This window comes from Fusarium tjaetaba (genome assembly GCF_013396195.1).
Source record: "Fusarium tjaetaba strain NRRL 66243 chromosome Unknown NRRL66243_c0000223, whole genome shotgun sequence".
Taxonomy (NCBI): domain Eukaryota; kingdom Fungi; phylum Ascomycota; class Sordariomycetes; order Hypocreales; family Nectriaceae; genus Fusarium; species Fusarium tjaetaba.
In genome coordinates, this window is record NW_023501419.1 from 33,938 (window position 1) to 55,035 (window position 21,098).

The 21,098-nt window shown below is 49.5% G+C and overlaps 8 protein-coding genes across 8 annotated transcripts; 3 read left to right on the forward strand and 5 right to left on the reverse strand.

Annotated features, from left to right (window-relative positions):
• Positions 1 to 184: 184 nt before the first annotated feature.
• Positions 185 to 1,317, reverse strand: FTJAE_9714 (dienelactone hydrolase family; the record flags this gene model as incomplete). Its single annotated transcript, XM_037356663.1, has 5 exons — positions 185 to 610; positions 664 to 789; positions 847 to 998; positions 1,057 to 1,097; positions 1,229 to 1,317. The coding sequence occupies 5 exons, from the start codon at positions 1,315 to 1,317 to the stop codon at positions 185 to 187; spliced, it is 834 nt and encodes a 277-aa protein (XP_037203185.1).
• Positions 1,318 to 2,174: 857 nt separating this feature from the next.
• FTJAE_9715 (SEY1-like protein) lies at positions 2,175 to 4,948 on the forward strand (the record flags this gene model as incomplete). Its single annotated transcript, XM_037356664.1, has 4 exons — positions 2,175 to 2,266; positions 2,346 to 2,789; positions 2,844 to 4,591; positions 4,650 to 4,948. The coding sequence occupies 4 exons, from the start codon at positions 2,175 to 2,177 to the stop codon at positions 4,946 to 4,948; spliced, it is 2,583 nt and encodes an 860-aa protein (XP_037203186.1).
• A 181-nt stretch (positions 4,949 to 5,129) lies between these two features.
• On the reverse strand, positions 5,130 to 6,149 carry FTJAE_9716 (ribonuclease H2 subunit A; the record flags this gene model as incomplete). Its single annotated transcript, XM_037356665.1, has 1 exon — positions 5,130 to 6,149. The coding sequence occupies one exon, from the start codon at positions 6,147 to 6,149 to the stop codon at positions 5,130 to 5,132; it is 1,020 nt and encodes a 339-aa protein (XP_037203187.1).
• A 917-nt stretch (positions 6,150 to 7,066) lies between these two features.
• Positions 7,067 to 9,198, forward strand: FTJAE_9717 (centromere associated protein; the record flags this gene model as incomplete). The annotated part of the gene is made up of 4 exons (XM_037356666.1): positions 7,067 to 7,140; positions 7,218 to 7,423; positions 7,476 to 9,020; positions 9,077 to 9,198. The coding sequence occupies 4 exons, from the start codon at positions 7,067 to 7,069 to the stop codon at positions 9,196 to 9,198; spliced, it is 1,947 nt and encodes a 648-aa protein (XP_037203188.1).
• Positions 9,199 to 9,679: 481 nt separating this feature from the next.
• FTJAE_9718 (mitochondrial escape 2) lies at positions 9,680 to 12,408 on the reverse strand (the record flags this gene model as incomplete). Its single annotated transcript, XM_037356667.1, has 3 exons — positions 9,680 to 11,793; positions 11,840 to 12,085; positions 12,141 to 12,408. The coding sequence occupies 3 exons, from the start codon at positions 12,406 to 12,408 to the stop codon at positions 9,680 to 9,682; spliced, it is 2,628 nt and encodes an 875-aa protein (XP_037203189.1).
• A 1,087-nt stretch (positions 12,409 to 13,495) lies between these two features.
• Positions 13,496 to 14,152, forward strand: FTJAE_9719 (early meiotic induction 1; the record flags this gene model as incomplete). The annotated part of the gene is made up of 1 exon (XM_037356668.1): positions 13,496 to 14,152. The coding sequence occupies one exon, from the start codon at positions 13,496 to 13,498 to the stop codon at positions 14,150 to 14,152; it is 657 nt and encodes a 218-aa protein (XP_037203190.1).
• Positions 14,153 to 15,035: 883 nt separating this feature from the next.
• On the reverse strand, positions 15,036 to 17,061 carry FTJAE_9720 (heat shock 70 kDa; the record flags this gene model as incomplete). Its single annotated transcript, XM_037356670.1, has 2 exons — positions 15,036 to 16,926; positions 16,994 to 17,061. The coding sequence occupies 2 exons, from the start codon at positions 17,059 to 17,061 to the stop codon at positions 15,036 to 15,038; spliced, it is 1,959 nt and encodes a 652-aa protein (XP_037203191.1).
• Positions 17,062 to 19,961: 2,900 nt separating this feature from the next.
• FTJAE_9721 (uncharacterized protein) lies at positions 19,962 to 20,777 on the reverse strand (the record flags this gene model as incomplete). Its single annotated transcript, XM_037356671.1, has 1 exon — positions 19,962 to 20,777. The coding sequence occupies one exon, from the start codon at positions 20,775 to 20,777 to the stop codon at positions 19,962 to 19,964; it is 816 nt and encodes a 271-aa protein (XP_037203192.1).
• Positions 20,778 to 21,098: the final 321 nt, after the last annotated feature.

Genomic DNA, 21,098 nt, shown 5'->3' on the forward strand with positions numbered 1-21,098 from the left:
TCAGACTGGGTCATCCGTATAAAAAGATTGGTCGTATGTATAGGTTTATGAAACCCAGCCAGGGACTGCAGAGCAGCAGCCCTCAATATTCACGAAGTAAAGAATCTAGATTATTATTACACTTCAATCAAACATTTTGAGGACAATTGTTTCAAGGAACTTTGCGTCTGAGGAGGCTACTAATTTAGCAAACGTGCTCTGGAGGTGGGACATCGCCGTCCTTTGCCCCCAACTCAGTCTTGAGAACACGACCGAAGAGTTCCAGCAGAACCTCGAAGCAGACTTTGGTGATGGCAGGATCATAACGTCCCTTGCTTAGCTCGTCACGGATGAAGGCGTGCTGAGCCCACGCAAACTCATAGAAGCTAGTAGGGACACCAGCCTCGCGAAGCTTGGCACGGATTAGATCGCGACCAGCATCAGGGACATGAGTGTCCTTTACACCGAAGATCATGGCAACCTCTCCCTTGAACTTGTTGAAGAGATCGATGGTGTGGTTGCTGTCGGGAGGAGCGGTCGATGAAGTGTTGGGCGCATCATAGGGACCGAGTGTGCGGGAGTGAATATCCGTTGCGAAGTAGGCCACGCACGCAGAGATGCGAGGGTCAAGCTGTTCCGAGCTGTTGAGTGATATGAAGGGGAAAAGTTAGGTGAAAGACTTACAGCAGCGCGAACGGCCAGATGGCCACCCAGACACATGCCTGTAGCTCCAATGCGGCCTGTACAGGTGGGAAGTGAGAGGAGGTAATCGACGGTGGCATATGAGTCGGCATCATAGGACTCGAGGGTCTATGACAGTTAATTAAAATGAGTTGAAGTAAGCAGTGCTGATTGTCGAGTGAATACCTTTTCGACCTTGAACTTGTTGCCACGATCAGTGTCCTCGGCATCGTACTTGAGGGGCTCAGGGCCGGTGAAGTCATGGTAAGATGAAGGTGCAGCGACAATGTAGCCTTGACCAGCGATCTGACGAGCGAAGCGGGCAACAGGGCCAGTGACTGGAGAAGTAGAGTGAGCTTGCTGTGATGTTGATGTGATTATAATATTAAGACTTACCTTGGTAGATCTCGCTGAAAAGACTCACACCAGGGAAGCGTCTGAATGAAGGTCAGAATGATGCAGCGCATGAGGGCTCAGGAGACTTGCGCATTAGGATATCCAGGAATAGTGGGATGAAAGACAAAGATGCCTGGTCATGAATGTAAGCTTCTTATAAGTTATATCACACATGATGAGAGTTGAGCTGGACATACGCATAGTACCCTCCTTGCCATTGGCAGAGGTAGGGACATCGACGTGAGACTCCTTGATCAACATTTTTGCTTTCCTGAGACCTGATATTTTGAAGGTTCAGATTTGTAATATTGGAGGTTATGGATTGTAGTTGCTTTTATCCATTCAACCTCATATCATTATCAACTTCCCCTCGATGCCCCTCGGCGGGGTGTTACATACATCCTTCGAGCGAGACGCCTCTGATTGGCCGAGAGCAACACCATTCAAGCTTCATAGGTAACTTGATCCGTCCGTTGTGGCACCCGGACCGATCCCGCCAGCAGCCGCTATAGCTAGAACCAGTCTCATGAGTAAGCAGTAGTAAGTTCTTATTAGCAGAACGCAGCCGATGTCATCCATGTCTTGGACACCTACAGTGCGTGTCCTACGGCAGCTGCTGCAGTACAATGTGACCGCTTTTTCGAACACCGAATCACGGGCAGAAATAAACGTGTGGCAGGGGGTATAGCTAATTACCGTAGAGCACCTGCATATAAGGAGTGATAGGGAGGTGCTTCAGTGGGACCTCGACTGCTAATCCGCCTTCGGACCGTCGAATCCTAGGGGAGGAGCAGATAAGTACGTACCTCACAACCCCATCATTCGTCGTCACAAGGATCTTTCCTTGTCTCTGTCCAGGTGGTCACAACTTTTTGGTCGTTCGACTGCTTTAGTTATTTGCCCCAACAACTCTCGATCCTGTTTCTGACTCTTTTCTCCCTCTGTACGAATTAACAAAGGGGACACTTCCTGAAGCATATATTCTCACGATAACATAAGCTCATTATATCGAGGGTCGCCACCCGTACTTTATCCACGGATGCACGCCCCAGCTCTCGAATAAATCACCTCTACCTACATCTACTACGTTTCTCCTTGATATATATCAATCGCATACCATGAACGGCCATTTCTCTGCCGTCGGCGAGGCGCCGGGGGCTGGAAGCTATGAGCATGGCGTCCAGGTTATTGACGAGGATAAGGAGTTCAAGTATGTACTGTACAGCTTTCGAGTTGTTCCCCGCCACTTTGTCCATCATGATGTCCTGACTAACCCTACTACACTACAGCACCCACCTCAATGAGTATCTCAACGTTACCGATGTTGCCGCCTCTGGGTTCAATTACCATCTTATCTCCGTCTTCGGCTCCCAGTCGACCGGAAAGTCGACCCTCCTAAACAACCTCTTCGGCACCGACTTTTCCGTCATGTCGGAAACCGAGCGTCGACAGACCACCAAGGGTATCTGGATGTCCAAGAACAAGCGCGAGACGAGCGCAGGCACAAAGATGTCCGACAACATCCTTGTCATGGATGTTGAGGGTACCGATGGTCGAGAGCGCGGTGAGGACCAGGACTTTGAGCGCAAAAGTGCCCTGTTTGCGCTGGCCACCAGCGAGGTCTTGATCGTCAACATTTGGGAGCACCAAGTTGGTTTGTACCAGGGTGCGAACATGGGACTTCTCAAGACCGTTTTCGAGGTCAACCTGCAGCTGTTCCTCAAGGACAAGCAGTAAGCCGAGCTCTACGGTAGCCCATTGCTTGCGCGATTACTAACTCTACCTAGGTCAACCCCTAGATCTCTACTCTTCTTCGTTATTCGCGATCATCTTGGCACTACACCCTTGGGCAACCTCCGAACCACCCTGATTCAGGACCTGACTAAGATTTGGTCGTCCATCTCCAAGCCTCAGGGGCTTGAGGGTTCGCGCATCGAGGACTACTTCGACTTTGGCTTTGCTGCCCTGCCTCACAAGATCCTTCAGGCGGATAAGTTCACCGAGGAGGTCCAGAAGCTTGGATCGCGGTTTACGGCTGGACATCGACACGGCAAACCTGGTCTGCACGGTGACCAAGAGCTCGAGGGTGGCCTCTTCCTCCCCGAGTACCACCGACGAATTCCTGCCGATGGTTTCTCTGTTTATGCTGAGGGCATCTGGGACCAGATTGTGAACAACAAGGATCTGGATCTGCCTACCCAACAGGAGCTTCTGGCTCAGTTCCGTTGCGACGAGATTTCTCGAGAAGTTCTGATTGATTTCGACGTCGTAGTCACGCCCCTCGAAGAGAAGCAGAGCGAAGCTTCCAAGCTCGGTGTCCCAACCGTTCTGCCCGATCTTGGCCTGGCTGGTAACGATGCTCGCCAGAAGTGCATCAAGGCTTTCGAAGTGCAGGCAAGCCGATACCATAAGGGGGTCTACGCCCGCAAGCGACACGAGCTCGAGGGCAAGATTGATACTCGCCTGAAGGCACTCTACCAGGGCCAATTGGCCGCCGCACACAAAGCCGGTGTCACTGCTTTTGGCGAGGCTGTTGCCAACAAGGTGAAGGCTGGGCAAAAGGCTGGTGGTAGCTACGAATTCGCCGAAATTGTCGCAAACGAAAAGCGGAAGACGCTGGATATCTTTGGTGTTGAGGCTCAGAGCTTACTCATTGAGGGTGTCTCATGGACTAACTTCGAGTCGCAGCTCAAGCTCTTTGAGAAGGAGCTTGACGAAGAGAGCGCTAAACTACGAAAAGAAGAGATGCGACGACTTGCGACCCGTGTCGAGCGCTGGGTCAGATCTCGACTTAGCGATGCCGTCGGTCTCGAGTTCAACAAGTTAGGCAGCGGCCGAGCCGGCGGTGGTGCCCCCGAAACAGGCGAGAAGCCTGACACCGAGAAGGATCTCTGGGACAGAGTATGGAAAGTCTTCACGGGCATTGTCAAGGAAGCCGAGGCTCGATTTGCCGAGCGGGCTAAGAGCTTCGACGCTACTCAGGAAGAGGTTGAGATCGGCACATGGCGATTGCGCCGAAAGAGCTGGAACGCCCTCCGGGAAAAGATCGAGGAAGAGGTTATGGAGGGCAATATTCTGCTGAAACTTCGAGAGAACTTTGAAGATAAGTTCCGATACGACGAGGCTGGTGTACCCAGGATATGGCGTCCCAGTGACGATATTGAGGGTATCTACACCAAGGCGCGAGAGTCTACTCTCACTCTTGTTCCTCTTCTCTCGAGATTCCGGCTGTCGGAGACATATGGCCCTCCTGACTTGCCAGGCTTCGTTGGACCTCAGCCCAACGGTGTCCAGGCTAGTGATGAGGAGGACCTCGCACCGATTGGGGGTATTGACGAAGAGGATGGCAAGAGCCTCGAGGAGGAGATGACGGTGCTCAGCGAGGGCAAGCGCCAGGATCTTGTTGTACGATTCAAGAAGACTGCTGATGGAGTTTATGTCGAAGCTAAACGAGGTGCTATTGGTGGTGTTGCTCAGGTTCCTTGGTACTTTTATGGTTTACTCCTTGCCCTTGGCTGGAATGAGATATTGACTGGTAAGTTTTATCCGGCTATGATCGGCCTTTCTGCTTTGGCTAACAAACGGCGCTTCAGTTCTGCGAAACCCCTTCCTTTGCCTCCTTATCCTGGTCATCGCTGGAGGTACATATGTTGCATACACGCTTAACCTCCTCGGTCCTATGCTCTCAATGGGCAATGCTGCTATGACCCAGGGTGTCGAGATCGCGAAGCAGCAGCTCCGCGACTTTATTGCCAACTCCGATACAGCACGTCAAGCGGTTGGTATGCCTGCACGCGAGGACAGCGATAACATTAGCATGGATACTTTGGATAGTCGGGGCAAGAAGGCCAACACGACTTCTACGGAGAAGGATGACATTGACGACATTTAAGGTATAGGGGGTTGTGTATAAGTCTGAGCAGTGGCGCAAGGCCTTCTCGAGTATGATTAGCGAACAGGATATAATGTCTACTGTAAAAATAAAAGGAGAATATGTTCGATTCACTTGGCGCAAGTGATAACCAAAATTGACTGCTTCAATAAAATCGTTCCCAAGTAGATTATAGGGGTATCTAGAATGCTTCCAAGCCAGCCGACGTACCAAACCAATTACCCAGTTCCGATGAGTCCTTATCCTTGTCCCCCGAGGTGAAATAATCGGTGAGCCTACTCGTCTCACCGTCATCCTCGAGTGGCCACTCAACCTTGACACCATTTCCCTTGGCCTCAAGCATGTCCTTTGCTGTCCCCCAGCTGAACCGACACTCCGGTCCCCATCCGAAAACAGGATGCATGTTGCCCTTCATCCATCCAACGCAGCGTCCGTCAGATGGATATCCTGAGCCCCATGCCATACCCTCGCCATCCTTCTCATCCTCATCTGCCCTCGCTTCAAAGAGAACCTCGAGCGCGGCATCACGAGTGACCTTTGCGCATACTGATGCAGCACTGACGCAGGTGTACAAGCTATCCGCCTTCTTGGCAACCGTAATTTTGGCTGTGGGAAACACGCGCTGCAGCTTTGCTTGATATGCTGCTGGTTGGCCAATTGTATCAACGTAAATCTCCTTGATGTTTACGCCAAGTGCATACACGGCCTTTATAAGATCGACCGTGGCGTCCATAGCTTGTGCATTGAGGTTATACGCATTTGTAGGTCGGTACATGTTCGCGCCGATATCTCTAGCCGACAGCGAGGCCGTTGCCCAGCCACAAGAGTCGTGGAGATCCGAGCCAGGTGTGCAAAGTGTGCGCATAAGGTCTGAGCGAAAAGCAGGTGTGAGGACCTTGGAATCGTCAAAGTGATGCTTCTCACGAAGTAGAGAATCAGAGAGATCTATGGGGAGAAAGAAGACGCCGTAGACCATGGGGCCGAGAACAGGGCCACGTCCGGCTTCGTCGACACCGAGACAACATGGAGTTGCTGAGGAGGGATCAGAAGGGTCGCTGGGAAGTAGAGAGGAGGGAACGGGGGAGAAGTGGTTGAATGATGAGCCTGAGAGAAGGGCTTCACGATGGACTGAGGGTGGGATATAAGTTGTCGAGGAGCGGGCGACTGTCTCGGGGACGTCTTCGGCTGGTGAATCCGTCATTATGAGATATTTTAAGGATGGTGAAAGGTTGAGTTTATTATGCTGCAGGTTGAGTTTTTGGCAACAGACTTGTCAATTGATCGTTTTGACGACTCTGGTTGTCATGGAAGTTGAAATAAAGAGAAAGTTGGTGGTGAGGGTCCAAGGAGACGCGTCTAGACGCGTTAAGCACCCAAGCCCCATATTTTATATAGTGGCCATGGAGCTAGCTATACCAATAAGCACTTGACTACGGAGTACGACAACCGGCCTAAAGGCAGGTATGGCAAGCTCCATATTGTAAGTCATGGGAGATATACGATTGGCTTGGCCTAATTCGAGTGGTAAAGTTGTTTTTGATTTTCTTGGAGTCATTTTATCTGATATTGCTGTTGATGCCCGTTGAAAGCAAGTAAACAAGCCACTGCAGGCATGTACTCACTTCCACGACGCCACTCTAAGTAAAGCCACATGCAGCGGCAAACTGAACGTATCAAGTCAACCACCTCAAAGATGAACACAACAGATTGATCGAGCTCTTGACGAAGTATAGATCAACAAAAAGTGAATAATTTATCTGCAGCAAAGCTCTTCTCTCATTATGAACACGCATACAGTTAAAGGACCGAGCAGTTTATGACCCATCGTGCAAAAGGATACCTATGTAAGCCCACTGTGCTCATGTAAGATTTCACTGGTCAAATCAACTGTGACCCTCTAACACCCCCCCAGCTACACGGGGACCACACGATTCCAATTACTTGGGCGCGCCGCTTAAAAGTCACCACCAAACAACATTCACAACCGCGTCACCACCAGTCGCGTCCTTGTTTCCAATTCTCATTGTATCGCACCCATACATTTTGACGCCGCGATAATATATTCTTTCTCACGAAAAGAAGAAGACGCAGCATACATTTAGGTGGAAAATAAACAAAATGGCACCTCGAGGCGCAAGGCGCAGCGAAGTTGCTGAACCGCAGGCTATTTACAAGCTCGGCGAGCGTGGTCGGTGAGTTGATATTGCGCGCTTGAAGCGCAAGATTCTATCTTTGCCTATATTTATGCAGGGTCTAATTGTCTCTGTAGCAAAACTGGCGTCGAGTTGATAGACACGGGTAATCGCGATGAATATGGCATGCAACCTTTGGACGACCTTCTTTCTTCTCCGCTAGAAAAAGAAACCGAATCTGACCAAAGGTACGATGACGAGGATGAAGCGCCAAGGAACGACCAATACGAGAGCGACGACGAGGAGGACGAAGCTGGCAGTGAAGATATGGATATTGAAACAAGTGCGATCGCAAATGCCTACACCATATGATGCATTAACTGACGCCATTCTAGTTCCTGGGCCGGGACCTCAGACTGTGCTTAGGGAAAATAGGCAGTATCCCATCCCTCGAAGTCGATCGCCCGTGAAGACTACATTAATGTCTTCCCCTCGACGAAATCCGAATCTCGAACATCTCTCCTCGCCCACGCGCCCACCCTTTTCCAACGATCGCGACGCTACTGTGACCCGGAAAATCGATTTTGGAGCAAAGCCCTCTTTGCGCGGGCAAGCTACAGCGAATGGAGTCAATGGCGGCACTCACGACGAAGAGGACGCCGATGAAACGGAAGATGCGCCAGAAGCCAGTGAAGCGGGCGACGTTGGGGATGACATGGACCTTCTCGATAAATCTCTTGAATTGGTTGACGACCTGACTAGACACTCTTCAGAGCACGAGTCGGAGCCGGAGCCTGTCAAGACCAACAAAGCATCAGCCAAAGACAAGTCACAACGTGCAGAACCAGAACCCAAAAAGCCAGGGAAACGAGGAAGGCCAGCGAAGGCCAAACCAGTAGAAGAAGAGCCCGTCGGGGAGGAGCCTGTTGAAGAGGAGCCCCAAGAGATCCAGGAGCCAGGCAAGGGCCGAAGGGGACGGAAACCGAAGCCTGCTGTTCAACCTAAGAAGTCAGCTGCTCCCGAATCACGGAAACGACCAGCGCCAGAGGAACCAGAAGAAGCTGAGGAGCATGAAGAGTCGGACAAAGAAGCCTCAGATCCCGAGCCTGAACCTGAAGAGTCCCCCAGACAGGCCAAGAGACCAAGAAATGAAGCCTCGAAACCCTCAAAACCAGCCAAGTCGGCGCCAGCAGCCGAGCCAAAACCTAGGGGAAGACCTGGGCGAAAACCGAAACCACAGACCACAGGTGATGTTGGAGATACATCAATTGCAGCAATTCAACATAGACCTCCAATGCCGAAGAAGCGAGGCCTGGTATCTGTTCGTCATAACCCCGACGAATTTAAGACGACAAGATCTGGGAGACACTCATTCAAACCCCTAAATTGGTGGGCAGGCGACAAGGTGGTTCAAGAGGAAGAGGAATTCAAGGACGTCTCCGGCCGTGACCGCTTTGTGTTGTCGACCATCAAAGAAATCATCCGCGCACCTCAAGAAGAGCCGCCTGCAAAGCCTAGGACAAAAGCTCGTGGAAGGCCGAAATCCAAGGCTGTGCGGGAAGTTGAAGTGGTTGAGCCTGAAGAGTGGGAGCTGAATCCTGGTGTTGTCAACGCTGAGGTCATCTTGTGGGAGCCTGAGCACGAGACGAATCCTCCTGGAGACGAAGAACCAGTCGAGGTTATGGAGGATCGCGTTGCCATATCGGGGGAAGCTATTCAGACTCGTGTTGTTCAAAATGTGTCTTTCCGCATGGCCAAGACACTCACAACCCCTTTCATGGGTGCTGGTGTTGTTGATCTACCTGCTGGCTCTGAAAAGAGGCCAAAGAACTCGCGAAAGATGCACATGGTCTTCTTTGTACATACTGGAAAGGTGCTCGTCACTGTGAACGAGGCTTCATTCCGACTCAGCGCTGGAGGCATGTGGTTTGTTCCCAGAGGTGTGTCAACTTGCTCCCCTTTTTTCTCAACAGCTGAGTGACTAACCGTGAATTAGGAAACTACTACAGCATAACAAACGACTACGATACAGATTCTCGCATATTCTTCACTCAAGGATGTGAAATATCAGCTCAACCAGCGGAACCCGATCAATCACAAATGTCCATGATGGCTTAGGGCTAATTAATATAGAGAAGGCCGTGGGATGTCAGTGGTGAACTATTGTCGCTTTATTTCACCATGATAAAACAAAGTTGACGAGTGTACTTTTTTTTAAGCAACTGTTTACTTGTGAGCATCCCTGGAAGTAAAAGCATGAATACGGAGGTTCATTATGTCGTATTTGCCTTGGAGGAGACGCCCGTTGACCGGCTTCATGATTTATGTTCGATTAAGGGCTTGTTTAGTTGTATACCATTCATGACAGATGAAATCTCAATTTTACTGCAAGATTCTTACAACCATACCCGAAACGCAATACCACTGCTGCGCTATTATGAGATGATAAGTATTGTTCATGAGCACCTTGCCGGGTCTTAGAAAATTCTAGTAGACTTAAATAAATCTCAGATATTCCTATTCTGATACAGTATGGCAATAGTTAGAGAGGAGTCGTTACAAATCGAAATAACCCTTCCCAAGCATATGCAACTCATGATCAAAACTCCTCGCTAAGAAGCTTCTTCAAAGTGGTCATTTCTTTATCCCATTTAGTGATCTTGGCTTGGCTGTCTTCCAATTTGCGGAGCAAGAAGTTGATACGTCCTGCTGTCTCTGCTGTCTGGCGAGGCAAGCTGCCCAGAAGAGATAACTCGTTTTCAACCTTCTCAATTGAGCGAGCTTCGGCCTTGGATGAGTCGTTGAGCACATCATAGTCCATCTTTGCTCTAAGGACACGGTCCTGTAGAAGGACCGAAAATGCAGCTTGGTGCAGAGGCTTGCTAGCTGTGATTGTCATGGGTCGGCCTTGGTGCGTCTTAACCGCGATGAGCTCGGCACTGACGAGGCTATCAATGGCGGCATCAGCATTTGAGGCAGCCGCGGGTGCTGCGGAGGAGAATGGCGCAGAGAGTGTAACTTCGTTATAACGTAGATTGGGGGTTTGAGCAAGCGACTTGATAAGATGCCAAGCCTGTTGAGAAGAGAATTTCTTGTCCTCGATCTCTGAGGCCTTGCCAAGAAGGTAGATACGAACAATGTCGGTAGCTGTCTCGGAAACGATCTCTTCCATAGCTTGTTTGGGAGATTGCCCAGTTCGTAGGCGCCGGGCGAGGAACTCCAGATCTGTGAGACGGCCACCAAGAGTGTCGATACATTGGTCAAGCTCAAACATGTTTGGGCGTGGAATAGGTGATTTTTCAGTTTCTTCATCCCCTTGCTCCTTTCGTGCTTTCTCGTCAGCGGCGAGTTGATCCTTGAGTCGGCTAAGAACAAAGTTCTTTGCTACCTCGGGCGCCAAATCACCAAGCGAAACAGTACGGAAGAGTCGGTCGGGCAGTGCTTTATCCAGAGGCTTTGAGTAGGCCGAGTCGGTGGTAAGGAAGATAACATGTGCGACGTTGTTCTGCACGACAGTCGCTGCCCACTCAGCTATCTTGTCGTAGATGATGCTGTTTTCCTCGCCCTTGTGGAGGAAGTTATCGATAACGACAACAGGTCTACGCTCAGGATGAGCTTCCAGCCAAGCGTCCTCAGACAGCCTGTAGTCGCTATCTTTCTTGTTACGAGAGCCAACGGCAACATCTTTAAGGGCGCCGGTAGTGGTTTGCATGATCTTGGTCAACTGAGACTCGAGAGTTTCCGAGAAGCCAGCCTTGACTCCCGTTGTGCTCTGAACAGCAAGATCGATCATACTGCTCATACTATTGGCCCATGAGAATACAGGACGATAGCCAACGGCTGTAGCCAGACGTTTGATAGTGCCCGCCTCACCCCTGGCCTCTACAATTCGTCTGCAGTCGATCTTGAGCACGTTCTTTCGACCTTCCAAAGCTTGATCCATGACCATCTCAACCTTTCCTGAACCCTTGGGTCCAGTAACAACGATGAAAGTGTCAGATGTTTCATCAAGCCAGCCTTGCACTTTGTCAATTGCATCTCGTCGGTGATTCCAGACTTCCTCAAGGCCATCTCCTCCCTTGGGTTTGGTTGATAAGCCAAAGTTGCCAGACTGTTTCTTGAACCATTTGTAAATTCGAGAATCTTTAAACTCTAGAGAATGCTGAATATGAAGCTTGATGAAGAATTCCCGAATAGGGTCGAAAATCAGAACCGAAAGACCAGCTACGAGGGCAGCAAAGACGGGTATCACAATACGTGGATGGTTTGTCAGCCAATTCCAAATACTATGAGCCTTGACGCGTTTCTCGAAGGACAGGCGAAGCTTAGTTCCGTTCTTGCCACCTCCCAAGACCTCGTTGACAATGAATCCATGCATGCAGTTGCGAGCCATAATTGCGTCTCTTGTTACAGGAAACATGACATGGGCATATCGTGGCGTGACCTTTGAGTCGTTTGGCTGTGGTATAATATCTGCGATTTTTCCATATTTGCGGAATAAAGAGTACAGCGTCTCTTCGGGAAGCTCTTCAGGGGTGGTACCAGGAGTTGGAGGAACAAATTCGATTTTGATGAAGCTTGTAGGATATCTGTACAGGTCTTCTAACCATGGCGTGCCCTGTACGAGACGGGCGTTGACAGGACGGAAGATGGAGAACCAAGGTTTTAAGGGCTTCTCTTTCAGTCGAGTTGCTAATTGAGCTGATAGATGAACTGAGTAAGTATATGCGTTGGTGAATCCTAATAGGGCAAAATATACCTTCAATTTCCGCAGGGTCTATGTTGGAGTCATGCATGAATTTGACATATGCACCTCCATCCTTGAGCCGTGGTAAGATCTCGGTCACCTTTATCGGTAGGTCTTCTGGAATAGCTGTCTTCACAAGGCGAATTGGGTCGAGAATGCCTAAGGAGGAAGATTCAAATCGCCTGAGTAAATCCGATACGTCGTTGTCCGACTTCCAAGGACGCATGAGAACGCTGCTGAGTTTGAGAGGAAAGATATCTGAGTTCCATGTCAGGTGACAAGCAGGCGATGGTTCGTTTATGGGGAGACTCACTATCGAAAAAGAGAATGGCTTCGTTGGATTGTGTAGTGATATGACCACTCTTGTCAGCACCTTCTTCGGGTGCAATTGGGGGAACCGCCTCCTCGGGGTTGATGATGGTGCTCTCCCACACGCGACTAACAGGTCGGTTTATCGCATTTTGGCCGAGCCGTTGTCGAAGAGAAGCTGCTGCGAAGCCACACCCGAGGGATCTCGATGATATGAGGGGCCGGCGGGCTGCGAAAAGTGCCGCCGTCGCAAGACCTCGGCTTGGAATCATGATGCTTCGATCCCAACAGCGCGCATACTGCAACAGGTCAGGTTAGAAGAATGGGAGGATCCTCAAGTTCGTGAAGAGATCAAGTTTGTTGATTAGGGTAGAGAATTGTTGGCAGGAAGGGCTAGCTTGGAGCTGTCGCATTGCAGCTAGCTTCCTCCAATGAGGTCATAAGCTGAGAATGGCAGTTGAGTCTCGACTCGACCTGGACTGCCTTGAGATAAAGAGCTACTATGAAGCACGTTTATATGTCTAACAATAATATTATTCCCTTGAGGCTTAATCTAACACTTAACTACCTACCTAGGTATGCTACTATGATGGAAGTCATAATATACATATACCTCAAAATAAGTATTTGTTTCCTCTTTGGCCAGTCGCTGATATGCCTACCCATGTGAAGATCAACCCCACCAAGCAATTTATGATCCGATCCATGATGTAGAGATCACGATGATGCTTCAATTACCTCACAAAACTCGCTAATAGATAACCCTATTTAATGATTAACATGCCCAGAAAGGCTAATATAATTACTGTTTAGAGCTTCTTATTCGTAGTAGTCTTTGTTAGTCTCCCATCAGAGTACAGCAGACAGCTATGTTGAGAAATGAAGCCCGGTTATCAGGGCAGACATCAAACCCTTCACACTTACATATGTTAGATCACAGTATAATAATATTTGGGCCCGAAAATCCATATGCTACGGCCTAGAATAGCACATTGATTCTTTTTATAGAAGAATTACGATATGATAACTCCGAAGTCCCTTTGAGCAGATCTCGTCGGGGATACGGCAGATCTATTTTTCCTCGACATCCCTCCCAGCGTCGCATTTCATCACCTAAAACTCCAATATCCAGAACAATCTGCGCTCCACTAAGACTCAGGTCAGATTATATCATTCAACAACTTCAATTGGACAGTCGGTTCTTTATCAATCAAGATTCAGGCTTCAACCGCGCCACTCCCCTTGCGACATCAATATTTTCCTTCAATCTCCACGAAACTCTAAGCTTTTTCGCATCAACCATCACGAGACTCAAGCGAGATATTCAATTGAATCCGCGACCACTTATAAAACGTCGCAATGGGTTGGCTATGGTCTTCTACACCTCCTAGTGAGGGCAAGTCAGCTGCGCCAGTTAAAGAGACCTCTCCTGTCGCATCACCAACAACCGCAATCACATCCACAACTTCGGATCCTTCAACAACAGCCCCATCCAATTCCAATACCGATCCCGAAATCCAAAAGTTCATCGATCTCTTTGAAGCTGAGAAGAACGCAAAACCCTCCACAACAGAAGACCAACAACAACAAAACTCCTCTTCCAAACTACCATCATGGCTCACTCTCAAGAAATCCACACGCTCATCCACCCCTACACCCGCCGATATTCCTCCCCGCGACGCCCTCTCTGAAGCCCTGCTCCCAACAGACATGTCCTGTCGTCAGGCCTTCGACCAAGCATGGGCATGCAACTCGATGGGTGGACAGTTCAATGCCGTGTATCGCTACGGTGAGATGAGATCATGCAGCGAGCATTGGGATGACTTCTGGTTCTGCATGCGTACCAAGAGCTACTCTCCTGAGATGCGGGAGAAGGCCATCAGGGATTATTATCGTGCGAAGGAGTTCACAAAGTATGGCCCTGGGAAACCGAGTAGTGAAGATGTCTGGGAGAGCAGAGAGGACAAAGTACCAGAAGGGACAGTATTTAATGAGCCTGTTGAGCCACGAAAGTGATCAACTTACTCTTGTATTAATGGAGAATTCCAATTTCGTAACCAAGTTCTGTAATCATTCTCTGCTGGCAAAGATTGCTCCCCTTTCCTAAGAGTATGTGGTCCGATTCTTGCGGGCCATTCAAAGGTTTCTCCACGGCGCGGTGATAACACATAAATTAGATATCTGAAGCAAGATAATGGATCCCCCTGTAGAGATACGAGCTTTGGGTCCTCCTTGAACATATTTATGTGAGCTCAGCCTCAGGGAGCAAGAAGACATCGGACCTTGATATAGACTGTTGAAATAAACTTAGCAAAGAAGTCCTCTAAACTTAGACTAGATTTACCTAAACACTTTTCTCGCTTAGGTTCGAGGTCTTGGGTTTTCTTTCCTCCCCTACCAGGCATCACCTTGACCATACCCTCAGGGAGCAAGAAAATACAAGACCTAAATTTAGGATAATAAAATGAACTCCATAAAAGATATCCTAAACTTATCCTAAATTTATACTAAGCTACTTAAGTCTTTTATCTCTTAGGCTTAAGATCCTGAATTTTGTTTCCTCCCCTACTACACCTCCATGAAGATGTTGTGTGACAAGCCTAAAAGCCTCTGAGAGCCGGGATTAGTAGGCGCTGCATCAATCGCAACTTACGAGAAAGACATGTCACAAAAGGGAAGAGGCAAAGTAGTAGTTATTGTGAATATCTTGATTCATCGATTCATTAAAATACATTGGGTAAAAACCACCGAGCTTTTCATAACCGTGAAAGTCGCAAAAACAAAACAGAAAATCTAATCTCATCATATCATCCCATGAAACCCCTAGCCTCCGCATTGTACCATTGGACGCATGACAACTCTAGAAGTCGAGACTGATATTGTTGGGGTATCAAAGAATTTAGTCGACCTCCTCGACGGTGGGACCATCGTCACCACCGGCACCGGGAGCACCACCAGGGCCGCCAGCACCAGGGAAGCCGCCGGGACCACCGGGCATGCCACCAGGAGCACCCTCACCACCAGCTCCGTAGAACTTCATCATGATGGGGTTGGCCTTGCCCTCGAGCTCCTTCTGGTGCTCCTCGTACTCCTCACGAGTAGCCTGCTGGTTGTCATCAAGCCACTGAACGACCTTGTCGATCTCGGCAGTGAGGGTCTCCTTGTCGCTAGCCTCGATCTTCTCCTCGACCTTGGGGTCGGAGAGGGTGTTGCGAAGAGAGTACGCGTACGACTCCAATCCATTCTTGGCAGCGACACGCTTGCCCTCAGCCTCATCCTCCTCCTTGTACTTCTCAGCGTCGTTAAGCATGCGCTCGATCTCCTCCTTGGACAGGCGGCCCTTGTCATTGGTAATGACAATCTTGTTGGACTTGCCAGTGCCCTTCTCGACAGCGGAGACGTTCATGATACCGTTGGCATCAAGATCGAAGGTGACCTCAATCTGGGGAACACCACGGGGGGCAGGGGGGATACCAGTGAGCTCGAACTTGCCCATCAGGTTGTTGTCCTTGGTGCGTTGACGCTCACCCTCGTAGACCTGGATAAGAACACCAGGCTGGTTGTCGGAGAAGGTGGAGAAGACCTCGGACTTCTTGGTGGGGATAGTGGTGTTGCGGGGGATAAGCTTGGTCATCATACCACCAGCGGTCTCGATACCGAGAGAGAGGGGAGCGACATCGAGAAGCAGGATCTCGTTGGTGGCCTTGCTGGAGGTGTCACCGGAGAGAATGGCGGCCTGGACGGCGGCACCGTAGGCAACAGCCTCATCGGGGTTGATGGACTTGTTGGGCTCCTTTCCGTTGAAGTAGTCGGTGATGAGCTTCTGGACACGGGGGATACGGGTAGAGCCACCGACGAGGACAATCTCGTGGACAAGGGACTTGTCGATCTTGGCGTCGGTAAGGACACGGTCGACGGGCTGGATGGTGGATCGGAAGAGATCCTGGCAAAGCTCCTCGAAACGAGCACGGGTGATAGAGGTGTAGAAGTCAATACCCTCGAAGAGAGAGTCGATCTCAATGGAGGTCTGAGCAGAAGAAGAAAGGGTTCGCTTGGCACGCTCGCAAGCGGTTCGGAGACGTCGCAGAGCGCGGACGTTAGTGCTCAGGTCCTTTTTATGCTTGCGCTTGAACTCGTTTACGAAGTGGTTGACCAGACGGTTGTCGAAGTCCTCACCACCCAAGTGAGTGTCACCAGCAGTAGACTTGACCTCGAAGATACCCTCCTCAATTGTAAGGAGAGACACATCGAAAGTACCACCACCAAGATCGAAGATCAGGACGTTGCGCTCGCCCTCAACCTTCTTGTCAAGACCGTAGGCAATGGCGGCAGCAGTAGGCTCGTTGATGATTCGGAGAACGTTGAGACCGGCGATGAGACCAGCATCCTTGGTGGCTTGACGCTGAGAATCGTTGAAGTAGGCAGGGACAGTAACAACGGCGTTGTTGACAGTCTCGCCGAGGTAAGACTCAGCGGTCTCACGCATCTTGGTAAGGATCATAGCAGAGATCTCCTCGGGGGTGAAGGTCTTGGTCTCGCCCTTGAACTCGACCTCGATGTTGGGCTTGCCACCCTTGTCGACGATCTTGAAGGGGAAGTGCTTCATATCGGCCTGAACCTCAGGGTCGGCGAACTTGCGACCGATCAATCGCTTGGCGTCGAAGACAGTGTTCTGAGGGTTCATAGCGACTTGGTTCTTGGCGGCATCACCAATCAGACGCTCGGTGTCGGTGAAACCGACGAATGAGGGAGTAGTTCGGTTACCCTGGTCGTTGGCGATGATATCACATCTGGGGTAAAGAGTTAGTGTCATGCTCCTAATGCAACTCATAATGGCTTTTTAGGTGAAAAACTTACCGGTCCTCACGGAAGATACCCACGCAAGAGTACGTGGTACCCAAATCGATACCGACGGCGGGAGCCATTTTGTGTGATGTGTGTGGTGTTGTGTGTAGAATGCGTGAAGATTATGTCGTAGGGTAGGAAGAAAAAGAAAAAGAAAAATCGCAGTTGCTTCAATGGAGTATCGTGGTTATTTGAAGACTTTTGAGAGGGTATTTGAGTGTGATGATGTTGTGAGAAAGAAAGACGGAACAGAGCGAGTTGAGCAAAAGGATCTAAATAAAGGCGGGTGCCAAGGTTCGATGCGGTTCTGCGCTGTTCCAAAGGAGCCCACTTTGGAGAGCTTCTCTGGTGTTGCAGGGGGGTCTACCACTTTCTGGGCGCTGCTAGGTGTTGCTGGGGGGCGTGCTTTGGAGGGGCGAGGGGTCTGAAGAAGCGTCTAGCAGCTGCGTGCACCTGGCAGACAGGCAGATCTGGGTTCGCCCCACTAAAAAAACTGCGTCTCCCAAACGATGCGCAACCTGAGATGGATCTTTGATTGCTTCTGACTGATTCCTGATGAGGTATCAAGACACAAGAGCTCATCGTGTTTATTCCCGTAGCTTCCGTCTATTCTCGCTATATCTCACAGCTTCTCCTTGTACCCCATGTCCTGTGCCTGATTGTCCTGTGCTCTCATCTTACTGATGTCATGTCCTCATAAACTTTTTGCTTCCCAAATCTTCCAGCGCGGGGCATCCGGGCAAGGATTAGAGCTTGATGTTCTGACTACATCTCTTGTAGTGCAGATATCACCTAAACATATGTCCTGACTACCTTACCTAGGTACTTTGCCCCACCAATCGACCTCATGTTGGACGGGTAGCTCCCCTCTTCGTGCCCCTCCTCAGACGGCGCTCCCTCATCTTCTGTCGCTCTTCTCTCCCTGGGGTTTAGCACTGCGAAAACTCTAGGTTGCCGCTTCATCATGGAGCGTCATAACGGAATCTGGATAATTTTGTGGCAATCACTGGGAAAATTCTGATAATCGAGGCTTTGGCAAAGTCGGTTTATTGAGATTTGCTCCGAGAGAGTCAAGAATGCGCCTGTCTGTCCAACCAGAGACAGGTCAGGTCTTTTGATGCCTTGTCATGGTATCCAACAGCGGATGTCCATGTGTTGGCTACCGCTACTTGAGTCAGCTCCACTGATTGGATTGCACAGCGTGTATTCGCAATGCAGCAGGCCTGTTTTCCTGCTTGGTGATGCTTCAATAGTGTGGTCCACGTATCTACAGTAGTATTCATACATTATTTTATCACCATGTCATGGCCATTAATTGAATCTCACGGCGTCTTTCAGTCAGATGCCTGCCTCCCGAGCCTGTATAGTGACCAATGCTTACTGCGGGATTCATCATCACCGACAACCCTGCCTGTACAGTATCTCGATCGTGAACTAGTCTATCAGGCTGAAATCGATGACCTTGTTGGTACCAACAAGCCAACATTGAAGCTCAATTGTTCGCCGTATGTCGATAACCGGCATGAAAGCATACGATCTTTACGCAGTTGACCCCATTATTTTTTCTCCATGTGGATCCAAATCTCCAAACCCTTCCTTTGTTGTCTTTCCTTTCCGTTGCCTCCATCTTTTCAGCAAAGCAAACTGACTTCGTCTTCCTAGCGCTTCCACGGCCCTCTGTGCATCCACTTGGGCTCGTGAGACCCCAGGGCTGAGGCGTGGCGTAGGATTTCGAGGGCCCCTCTGCCCAGTCAGCTTTTTATCTACCTTAGGCATGCTGGTTGTCAGGCAACCGGCAGAACCCCTGAGGCCCATTTCAAGTTATTGCATGTGTAATCAGTCTCGTCGTTGGGCTTTGGGTTTCACAGCGGCAGCCTCATCAAGGCACCAGCTGTACCTAAGCTGTAAGGTACAGCTAGTAGACAGGTAGCTCAGAGCACAACAGCTCATCCTGGCAGGGCAATCGTGGTTCCAATTGTTGTTTACACTCGCCTCATTTCATTATCTTCTTTATTCTTCTGCCTTCTCTAAAACTACTGTATGGGTCAGTTGCCTCTCGGCTTCTGTTCTCGCTTGGAGGCGACCCCAAACAATTGGATCGTATGTGGGGTTGCATCCAATGTCGTGATTAGTTAGCTCCATCTGGAAACGGCTTGTCTATGTGCTTGATTAGCTGGCTGGCTTGGGGAGCTAGAGGGGGGTCAGAAAACTTAAGGCATTTATGCCAAGTGATGAAAAGACTTAGGCATTTTAGTCTAATTTTAGGGGAGTCTTTACTGACTTTATTTTAGTGACCTCTTCTAAAGTCTGTGTTTTCTTGTTCCATGAGGTCTGGATCCTCGCTTCTGACCTGCATTTACCCTAGAGTTTTTGACACCTGATTTTGAGGCACTTGGACAGCACTATGATGAAAGATTTAGGTCTGCTGGATTCCCTGTGATAGATCGAGATGGGACAGATAGACTTTTGAATTGTTGTTGTAGTATTAGTGATGACTCTTTCCGCATGTGCTTCTTCAGGCTGCGATTATCGCCCGATGTTCGACATGACGTCTCAACCGTGATACTATTAGATAGGTACATGTTTTCGTCGAGTCCATCACTCAACGTCAAAGAACAGCAGGACTGAACATAATAGGGATGTAAGCTCAAGGTATTTGCTAAAAGTTAACTTGACATGGTAAACTGCCATCGAGCTCTTGATCCGCTCCACCACAAGTAACCCACATATTGAAACAGTAAAGGCAGATGCAATGCAACTGTTATAAGTCTCTAAAGATCTATTCTAAATATAACTACCTACCTACACCATCCCCACACGTCAAGATCCATCTAAAACACATAGTCTTCCCGTCCCCTGTCAGTAATTGCTAGGTAAGGACATCCAATGGGGGTAGAGCTCATGTAAGACTGCCTATAGACTGAGGTATCTACGTGGTTCTTCTCGCCTATTCACTTCGCTTATAATCAAGACCAGGCTACTACTGCCTTGCAATGAACCCCGGTAGATCGTGTTCTTCGATCATAAGCATTGACTTGTCCGCCATCCTCGAACTCGTCTCGGTTGCCGATCCACCCAAGAAGCCATTCCATATCTTCTGCATCACGTTATCTGTGCTCAACAACTTACTTCCTTTCAAAGCCTCCTCATCCTTTTCACCCACTACCAGCAGGACCTTCTTTGCAGCCGGAAAGCCATCGACAACGTGCCACAAGCATCCAAAAACCTGATCACTTTCCTGCTCCGCGTAGCCGAGCTCCGAGAGTACGCAGGCGAGATGCTTGACCCTGCGGGTGTCCTCCCGTCGTAAGAAATACACCATTGCCGAGTTGAAACCGTAGATGTCATACGCCTCTAGTTCACCTGCTAGATATACAGCGTCAAGGTCGAAATTGAACCACACGCGCGGTGGTTCAGATACGGGCGTATCTGAGAGGAGCTTGGATATACGCCAGCCAAAGGCAAGCTCATAATGTTGCAAGGCTAGATATCGCGCCTCGCGGTTGATGTGCAATAATACAGGCACCGATCTTCCGTGCGACCGCTGATTTAGCTCATCAAGTCTTTGATCAAGCCGTTCGTCGCGCTGAAGACAGCAGACGACGGTGATGCGGGGTTGAATGAGGCACGACCATATTCGTAGACGCAGCTCAGGCGGTAGTTGTGCGAATTGAGGAAATTCGGTGAGAGTGGACGGCGAGTTGACTTGTGATGAGAGACCATCGTCAAAAGTGCGAAACTCGAGCCAAAACGTTGGATTCGGGCTTTGCTCTTCCTCGGTACTGATATCGCTCATGTTTATTATTGGTTACGATGGGTGTCGGTCAATTGGTTGACAGAGGTGGGCTATACGATACGATATGAGCTGATCATAGAGGATCCAAAAGAATGACAAAGCGAATGATCTATGATGGTCAGTGGGGTGAAGAGAAATGAAGAAAAGAGAGTGTTTCCCTGCATGGAATATTCCTAGATTCAAGGTCAGGCGATTATCTCCGCCAACTTCCACTATCTATCAGCGAATCACTGTTTGGTTTCAAATTGGATCCAGATACGCGCAAGCCGTTGGTGATTTGCGGATATAAACATTCATCTTTGTCCCTCGGTAATTTCAAAG